The sequence below is a fragment of the Oxyura jamaicensis genome, chromosome 6, assembly GCF_011077185.1.
Source record: "Oxyura jamaicensis isolate SHBP4307 breed ruddy duck chromosome 6, BPBGC_Ojam_1.0, whole genome shotgun sequence".
In the NCBI taxonomy this organism is placed as follows: Eukaryota; Metazoa; Chordata; class Aves; order Anseriformes; family Anatidae; genus Oxyura; species Oxyura jamaicensis.
Window position 1 is genome coordinate 34570191 of NC_048898.1, and position 10000 is coordinate 34580190.

At 38.6% G+C, this 10000-nt stretch overlaps 1 protein-coding gene across 12 annotated transcripts in view; it reads right to left on the reverse strand.

Moving 5' to 3' along the window:
* EBF3 (EBF transcription factor 3) overlaps positions 1–10000 on the reverse strand; it is a 118605-nt gene that overhangs the window by 40866 nt on the left and 67739 nt on the right. For 7 of the 12 annotated variants that reach the window (XM_035330148.1, XM_035330144.1, XM_035330140.1 and 4 more), the window contains exons 7-8: positions 5468–5549; positions 2321–2465 (exon numbers count right to left, since the gene is read on the reverse strand). In XM_035330148.1, coding sequence (XP_035186039.1) covers positions 2321–2465; positions 5468–5549 — 227 coding nt within the window. The remainder of the gene's footprint in view (positions 1–2320; positions 2466–5467; positions 5550–10000) is intronic. The other 5 variants (XM_035330149.1, XM_035330146.1, XM_035330142.1 and 2 more) reach the window with 1 other exon arrangement.

The window sequence follows — 10000 nt, forward strand, 5'->3', positions numbered from 1 at the left end:
AGCATACCATCCCGATGTAAGGTATGGCTTGGCGTGCACAGGGACAACGCTAACTTTAGGCATGACATAAAATATCATCATTTCACATAGGCTATCAGGATCTAGTGTTACACCCTGACCAGGAGGAAACAAAGATTTTTGTGCAGACAGGGCTGTGATTTCAGGAATTTTCTCTGTAGGCCCTAACATTCCAATTTTAAGAAGCTGAAGCTTGTTCCAGCTCCATTAAAATCTCTAGAAGTTCTGTGGCTATTCAAACAGAAGCAGAAGCAGTTGTGGATGCTTATTTTCCTAACAGTGTTTAATCATATGGGAAGAATAGCCTGACTTGTAGAGATGCTGGGCACTTATGAATCCTCCCGACTTTCAGTTCGGTGTGTTTGAAAACCTGCCTCTGCAATTCTGCCTTGCAGTCAAGGGCAATTTGATTCTCTGCTACTGCGTTACAGGGGTGTTTACTTTGGGTTATTTAGTTACTATAATTGTTATTAGAAGTAGGACTTTAAAGTAAGAAGGAGCACTCATTTTTTCACATTCATTTTTAACGGTCCAGATTACATGAATGAGTGTTTATGAGAGGTTAGGCAAAGAGGATTTGGCACTGAATTTTTAACATTTAAATAAAGCAATTCAATTACCATTTCTCAAAAAGGAGCTCCTGGTTAGCGAAATTTATGTAGATTTTCTGTAGTATGTACAAGTGGCCTTTATTTTTCTAAGTGATATTTTCTGCTTAGAGTCAAATTCTTTTTATACAGCTTACAAAAATAAATACTTGCATTTTGCTAAGATCATAATAGCTCATTAGAAGAGGCTGAATTTGGACCTAGACTAAAACCTAACACCACAGGGCTGAGCTCGCCGACTTGAACCTATAATGTTGCTAGTTCTCTCTCTCTAGGGAAGAAGAGGACTAGAGGAGAGGATTCAACCTTCTTAATTGTGAACCTCATTAGTGACGGTTGCTAGGCAAAACACACACCTACTTTCAGTGCATATGAAAGAGATAAACAATACGTCATAGACCATAATGACTCTTGTGCTCAGGGCGACCTTTAATTATTATATTTTTGTTCTCTTATACCTTAGTTATTAATGCAGAAAAACAAATTAGTTTTGTGTGTGTGGACTGCAGCAGATTCACAAATTGTTTTCCATTTTTTGATGTCTAGATCATATTTCCTTCTGGTAATTATTGCTTGCCTCATTCATTTTTCTGTGTGCCCATCGGTAAGAATCGTTTGAAACATAAAATGACAATGATTGTATTAGCAGCTTAGTGTTCAGTTATTACTTTAATTAATTTTATTAGTGTAAAAAGCCATGATCCTGTCAATACGTTAGTAACAACTCACAAGAGGGGTCCCGTGGAAATGGATGTGCTGGGACTGCCCACGCAGCTAGCCAGTCTTGGGGCACTCCGAATGCCAGTGCTTCAGAAAATTCTAACTCTTGAGGATTCAAAATGTTTGACCTCTATGAATTTCGTTTTACTGAAAAGCAGATTACCCAAGAGTTTTGTGTCTTTACGATGGTGTACTTTGCAGTGCAAACAAAGTAATATTTAAATCTAAATAATTATTTTGTACTCTGTGGGAGAATAAAGATATGTGCACGCGTGTGAGCGCAGCTGCGATTGTGTGAGAATGACTCAGAGACTGATGGGCTCCAGAAAGACTGTTTCAGCATTCTGGATTTTCAGAGATAGTTTCCATTCTCTTCTTCATCTCAGACTATCTTCTTTTAGCAGTTCAGGCAAGAAGTCAATCACATTGAGTCAGTCTGAAGAAAAACATTTTACGCTGTTTTTCTCATACAAAAACCCCACTGCTGTAATCTGCAGCAGTAAGGCCCAGCAACAGGAAATTGACCTCACAGTAAATTCTTTACAGATTTGGTCATGTTTTTACCATCCACTTAAACTTGCATACATAACCTGAGACTGTACCTCTGGATCAAGGAATATGACAAGCCAAAATAAAATCAAGTCAAATTAAATCGCAAGAAAAAGCTGCAAGCAAAACAAGACTGGGAAAAAAAAAAAAAAAAAAAAAAAAAAAAAAAAGATGAAAAATTGGTTGTGACTGCAAAACTGTAAGTATTAAATAAAGAGAGAATTCAGAAGCAAATTCAAAAGCGACTGTATTCTGGTTGACAAGAGCTGAGAAATACTAATGGACTTTTTTAATGGGTGGTTTGATTGATGAGAGAAGAAAATATGGAAAAGTAAATGTAGTGGTGTATCAACATAAAATATGGTGAAAAAAAAAAAAAAAAAAAGCATCGCAAATAAAAAAAAGACATGTAAATGTGTGCCTACCATTTTCCAGATAAGAAGGAGCCGTACCTTCTGAGGGGTCAAGGCGGCGAGCCCGCCTTCCATGTTTGGAATTGTTGTGTACAAACATGTTGTCTGAGACAGCCAGAACGTGGCCATCCACATTGACTGTTGTTGATACAACAACCTAAAAAAGAAAACAAAAAAAATTAAAGAAGCCTGCCTGGTTTCAGAAACATGGATGCAAAAATAGATCTTTTAAGACAATCAACATCACAGTCTGTTACTTTTCACTTTCAGCAAAGTGAGTGACAACTATGAATACATCTTTGTTTATGTGGCTAACACTGGCGATTTTTAACTCACAATTGTTTCTCTTCAGAACCTGCTACACTAATTAGAGTTTAATCTCCTATTATGCTAACAAATGAATTCAATTCAGGGAAATATTCTTCTAGCCATTAGTTTCAGAAACACCCCTCTAGCCACTCATTTTAAAAGCTGCTGTTTTGATTGATCTGTTGATATATTGATTAGATAGTTTATCTAATTAAAATTTGTTCACTTGAGACTGTCTTCAAATGAAGGGTTGTGAGGATTCCAAATAAAAAAAGCTTAATAAATCAGGAACCATCGTAACTCCCCATTTTTTCTTCAGTAAATGATCTCCAGGTCAGTTTTACAATTACATTTAATGTCTGATAATGAACTTTTTTGCATCTGAAAAGACTGAGTTGAATATGAATAGTGAAAGTGTTTTCAATCCATGAAAAGTATCCCTTCTCAAGTTCATTTGGATGGTGATTGACCCTGGTATGTCAATGGAATTTCCTCCTTTATTTTTGAGTGAAAGGCTCCTATTCTTGTGTCCAGGTTCAGAGTCCGGCCATAGAAGAGATGATGGATAGAGCCTTCTTGGGCTTCCAGCTGCTTCTTAGTAGAAAATGGAAAAGGAACATATGCAAAATGCACAACCTTCCCGATAAAAACACCTACACAATGGATTTGTGAAACTCATTCCGGAAATGATATTCCATGGCCACAAGCCAAAGAGGAAATTGAGAGATGTGTCTCTGTGTGACATAGCTTCATAGGTTGGCAGTTATTATCCCAGATAGACTTTTACGTCTTATTTAAATATTCCAGCATGGACCCTGTGGTGGGGGTTCCAGATTTGTTAAATGAAGTAATTCGTGTAGCATTTTCTTTGTGGTGTAGCCTTAGTAGAGTCCGTAAAGTCAGTGGCTAAGTTAGACTGTGTTCGGCCTTACCAACCACACCAGTGATGGTGGCAAAGGCTAGTACAAATTTTAGCTTTCATCTTCTGCTTATTTTACTTTTGGATATAACAAAAATGTTTTCTGGGGGTTCTCACACCAGCTCCTATACCCAAACACATAACGAGCAAAAAATGAAGGGGAAAAACTATTCTCCTTTTCCACTGAGCTAGTCCAAGGCATCAGAAGACAATTTTCTTCTGTTTCTGTGTTTGGGATCACCTCTGATCCTGCTTCTTATTCACAACCCATAATTAGCTTTCAGCTATCACAGCACCTTTTCTGCGTACTCTGCCTCCTTTGAGACAGCCATCTGCGTTACCCTTTAGAACAGCCTGAGGGCAGTTTTCTGCAAGTCTGCTGTGCTCCCCTATCTTTCTTGTCCCAGAAGTGGACACTTTCACTCCTGTCAACATCCACTTAGGAGAGGGCTGAGGTTGCACACTCACCTAAGCCACAGAGCTACTGCCAGGCCACTGGGCTATCTGCTCTCAATTTTAATGAGATTTGCAGATTAAAAAAAAAAAAAAATGTTGCAAAATATACAGGTGTGATTTTTAGAAAAGATTTCTGGATTTAGTGCCTAGAACACAGCATATTAAGAAGACAGAGAAAGGTGTATATAAAAATGACAACTATTTTTGTTCTGTCATGTATATATAGGTCAGTCACCAAGGGAAAATACTGTAGTTCAGCAAAAGAAAGACATGCTAGGTTTTGTTATATTGGCTTATTCCTGCAGCGCACCTAAAGAAAGGTGCTGAGATAGTGAAACCAGTTTAAAATATTGTTCAAGATCTGACATACTGTTAAATCCAGTTAAACCTTCTGAGAGGCAGGGAGATTAGCTAAAGAGACCCAGGAAAGTCTTTCTAGTGTCTACTGGCTCCATTGTCGACCACATGATCACTCATGACTGATGCTTCATTTAGTCATCGGTGAGACAAAGAGGACATTTCCACTCATTCCAGGTTTGACCTTCTGTTCTGTTCAGATGGATCAATATCACCAATGCCACGTGAAGCTGAGATGCATGAAAAATGGAAGCTTGGCTCAATTGTTTTGAAGAAATATTTTTTCCAGCTACAGATCTTTTCTGTTGGCTGGCTCAAGTGTTCTGGCTTCACCGGTTGGTTGGCTGTGCATGAAAACAGATGTCACATGTTTTGCTATCAAGTTTAACCACAAGTTATTCTTCTCAAAAAATAAGAAAGTTTTGAACATCTCAATACTAGCTTATTATTACTGACAAATATGAATTATTTTGAAATATTTTGAAATTAAAAGCACATATTTCTTATCAAGCATTTCAAATGACCCCAAATACGGAGGAAATCATTTGTCCACCACGTCAGATGTCTTTCTGTAGTGTTATGATTCACCACAGGGTATTTCAAAAGCTGTAAGGAGAAAGTGAAGTATTAAATATTTTCTAAAACAATTCAAATAAAAATATGTGGGTTGTATGACCACTGTTGGATTTACAAGTTGTAAATGTGGGAAGAAAAACTACTGTGTGAGATCCAAATTTCACCATGTTCCACAGTTGAGTTTCTAACGCCTATTTACTCATTTTACACGTGTAAAACTTCTACAGGTCTCAGTTCACTCCACACCACGATGTGAGGTGTTAGTATGAAGGAAAACTATGGAAATACTTTCAGAGGAGAGGCCCACTTGCTTCCAGCGATCCATAACAGCCCAGTGCAGAACTGCTCAAGGCCCAGAACCAGGCATTTAAATTAGTGGGGAAAATATAAAACACCGATAGCGTTTGTTAAAGGGCTGTAGCACTGAAACTACACTAAGTAAAAGCACTGATACCAGATTTTCATGGGAGAAAAAAAAGTTCAAGCAGTTTGAAAATCTGAGTATCTTTCATATATGGTTTACTTTGAGGAGATATCTGTACCTGGAATCTTCGCATGTCTCGCGGGTTGCCTGCATTCTTCAAACAGTTCTGATTGCACTTGAGGAAAAACTTTAGAAAGAATCTATAAAAATACAAAATTGAAATCTATTAGATTCATCAAACTGTAAATCCAATTAAAAAAAAAGTTTAATAAAATTTAATCATAAATAGTTATACCCAAAAGAATACTCGTAGTGAAATATTACTTTCTTATTAGTTAATGAACTTATTTTAAAGCATAAGATCTCTGTCATAAACAGAACATTATTGCCAGGGAAAGGCAAATTTATATTTTTAATTTTTCAACAACTACAAATGTATTGACTCCAGGCCACATCCTCAGCTCAGTGTGGGAAAGTTGATTTCAATGACTCATTGACTTCAAAGGTAATGACTTACACCAGATTAAAATTTCTCTCTATTTTTTTAGTGCTTTTTTTTCTTTTCTTTTCTTTTTTTCACTACTTGTATTAGCAGTAATGACCTCTACGTGAAAAAATTCCAAGGTGATGAATGGTCAATCTTTCAAAAAACTCTTGGCTTTGCCTCCAGCTTGGCATTTCTAGCTATGCAAAGGGACTCAATCCAACTCCGCTAACTCCAGTAAGGCTCAGGCATGGATCTGGCCACCAGAAAGGCCCCACATTCCTCATGGATTTTTAAAAGAAAAGGAATGTGGAGGGTTAGACCCTGTCTTACAACCTCTCCAACCTTGCCAGCCTTTAGCTATGCAGAGTCACTCTACCTGAGGAGAGAAATCCAGCTTGTTTGTGCTGAGAGGCAACTAGTAATTATTTAGGATGAAACCGTACCACCAAGGCATCTCCCAGGAAATCATTTTGTAGCAATACTGCCTGATGGCAACACAGCAAGCACTTATGAGAAGGCATAAAGCTTGAAAGGGTGCAGACTGTTAGGCTGCCCTCCTGCACTGGCTGGTGAGTTTCTTGGTATGGAATGGTGGCTCCTCCTCTTTCCTTCACTACTCATCTTCAAGAATTGCTCTGAGAAGGAAGGAACAATTTTGTAACTGCACTATGGCTTGCAAGCAGGCTGTGCCAGATCAGGGGAAGCCTGTCCTAGCACCAAAAGATGCTCACAGTCTAACACCTCCCCTTCTCTTTATGTAGCTATGTTTTCACATTTATTTTTTTAAAAAAATGTTCTGAGCTTGTTTTCAGCTCATGACTGACAGCCAGTGACAAGCAAGGCTCAGGACTCCTCACGCAGAGCTTCTCAGAGGCACCAGCCCATCAGCTTATGCTGTCTAACTTTATGCATTTTGACTAGCAAGGTTAGGCAGAGCTTTTACATATAGTACATGAGCAATTATTATTTATTCACGCCAATCTTTACAAGTGACTGTGACTATTCTAGCTGTAAACACTTTGCAGAAATTTTCATGTGCAAATAATATTCCAGGCAGGAGGTAAGCCGAGAAATTCTTCAGTCCCCAACACGGCCCAACTGCAGCTGAGCACGGGTCTGACCACAGCTGTGCCTTGCTGTGCTCTCTGGCTCAGATTTTGGGAGGGTCTGGGCAGGAGCATCACAAGTGGCTACAAACAGGTGCTTTCAATCACAGCTCTTCTTTTTAAGTTAAACCTTGAGCAGGACCCTAATAATGATATGGGACACCAATGTTAAAGGAGCAATCTCTCATACCCATCAGGCCAAGTAGGGAAGTTACTAGTTTTATTTATGTTGTGTGGGAAATTACTAGTTTTATTTATACTGTGTATAAATAAATCAGTGACATCAGTTGAGATATCTCAGAATCTGTAAAGGGGCTTCAGATGCTCAGCTGGAAGAGAGCTGGATTTCCATGGTGGCTGACACTTGAACTCATGTTTTCCGGACACCATTGCAGGAATGCCATCAAGAGTTTCAGCCTTTCCACAAAACTGTATCTTTGTTACCACACCCTCCTCCTAATTTTATCTGCCTTGGGTTCTTTTTTTTCTTTTTTTTTTTTTTTTTTTAGGATACTTGTGACCTCCAGAGACTAACTCATCAGCTGAGGATTGCCTAGGCATATTGGCATTTCTGTCTTATCTTCATTCTTTCTTTCACGTCTTCTACCACTTGTAGTGGAGTGGCTCGGGCCCTGGCGCTGGCTCTCCCACCAGTCAGCACCCACCACACACTGGGGAGAGCCTTCAGCCTCATTGATCCCCAGTGCCACAGTCACACTGATGAGGAGCACCTTATCTTTTTTTTTTTTTTTTTTTCTGATCTCAAATGGGTGTTGTGAGGCTTATTGAGCTAATGTTTGTAAATTGCTCTGAAATTCTCAAATGAATTGTGCACGGGGAATGCTAAGTATTATTCCTTGTGGATTTTTTTTAACTTGAAGCATTCATGATGAATTGTTTCTACACAGAGAGCTCAAATCCTGTCAGAAAAAAAGGGGCCATTAAGCACTCTTTCACTAAGCATTAACTGCAACTGGTATTTGCTCAATTATTTGGTGAACAAAACACACTTGGTGGAATTAAACATCTTTACCAGGATGAACCTGAGCACTGAGCTAAATACCAAAACCATAACACTGGGGTGAATACATACAGCAATCATGTTTCAGCTCTTCTGCTTTCTTTGATACAGAAATCTTTTCTATTTTTTTTCCTTTTTTTTTTTTTTTTTTTTCAATCTGTTTTTTTCAGCAAGGTTGCAGAGCGCAGGCAGCTTCAAGACATTTTCAGAGGAAGACAGCATAAGTTAAAACCCATGTTCTCAGGCAGGGCATTTCTCAAAGCTGGCCAAGGAAAGAAAACTGGGTTGATTTTTCCTCTAAGGCAACCAACAAGAATGATGGATATCATGAACGGATCCCTACAGCAGAGGGCAGGACCAGATCCTGTCCTCGGCGAGTCCCGCATCCTTAAGACAAGCGCTCTGCCACACTTTAAGAAGTAAGAAGCTGGATTTGAATTCAGGTTGGTCATATCTCAAACCTTGCTGCCATCAACAGGAAAGGAAGGCAAGCCTTTCTCAGTTTGCCTCTCCGTGCTACATTTTGTGTTGTATCCACAAATGTAGTCTTTGTAATAAATACAGTCTTGCGGTGCAGCTTTCATAAACATACTGAGCTGTTCCTAAAATACTGATATGGAGAAAAATGCAGTCTTTGTAATGTTCCTTTTCTCCAATTTTTTTCACACTGCTAGAAAAAGACTGCTACCACCTTAATTAAAATGTATTGCCTAGCACAAGACTTCACTATTTTAAGATAAAATTTACATCTTTTATTAACTCACCTCACCTATACACTTAGCTCACAATGCCTCTCAACGCCCATCTGCCATCCGTGTACAGTAAGTCACTTGATATTCCACCCACCAATTTTTCCTAACAACCACTGTGCAATTAAACTCAACACGTTCTGTTGCGAGGTAAATTAGGCACACCTGCGGCCAGACTTCATTTGAACTGCATCAGAAAAGGACCTAACAAGGTGAGAGCGTACCACAAAGTTATAGTCCTGTCAAGCAATTAGGTTTTCACTTCTGGGACATCCGCACAGTGCAATTATGCTACACATTACAACCTGGCTAATCTTCTGAACAAATGTCATGTCTCAGAGAAGCTAGTAAAAGCAGTTCATCTGCAAATGTGTCTGCTCTTAAGCCTCCACCTTATGCACATAACAACCTACAAGAGACTTTTTTGTGATATGAAAGATGTTTTTTTCCATAGGAGATTTTTAAAACCCTGCAAGTGCCTTTTCATCCTTTTCACCTCTTCTTAACCTTTTTGAAAGGAGGTGTTGCAGCAAATAGACTAGAAAGACTTTTGTACTTGAATTTCAACACTAAGCAAGCAAGAAAATACTTGGTATTATAAGCATAACTGGTGTCTTTAGTTTGTTTTGATCCAAATATTGTTTGGCTAAATAAATATTTGTTGTGGAAAACCACCTAATATACATCATAGAAACATAATTATTAAAGTATATCTCCATGAGACCCCAAACAGAAATTTCATTCGTGCAAGTAAACACCAGTAGGAAGTAAATGTTTCATTCTTCCTATTTCATATACTGAGTACGAGTGTCCAGATGCCAGCATCCTAAACCAAAATAAGCACTGACAACATGCAAGCAGTCAGACCACTGCTAAGGAAGAAAGCTTGAATGTGCAGTTACAGGTAGCCTCCGTCCCTTCATGAAATAAGATTTTCCCAACTTCAGATTCAAAAAGGACAGAAGACACAATACTTCATCAGCTTTGCTGGCACAATTTTTACTCCAATAATTCTGTTTCATTTTCATCTGTATTTCAGGTACGCAGTTAGCATGTTCAATTAAGCCTACAGATATGATATTACTATACTACAAAATGCAGAATTGTTATGATACGACAAGCCTGCTCTACTTCCATGAGTAAAAAAACCTCAGATTTGGATCATTATCTGCAATTCTGAAGTTCTTTGGAACAGGAGCTGTCCACAGGGGCACAATGATGCTCCAGGGTGGGGGCAAGAGAGAGCAGCAGAAGAGAAGACATTTGAAATCAAATGGTAATTCTCATC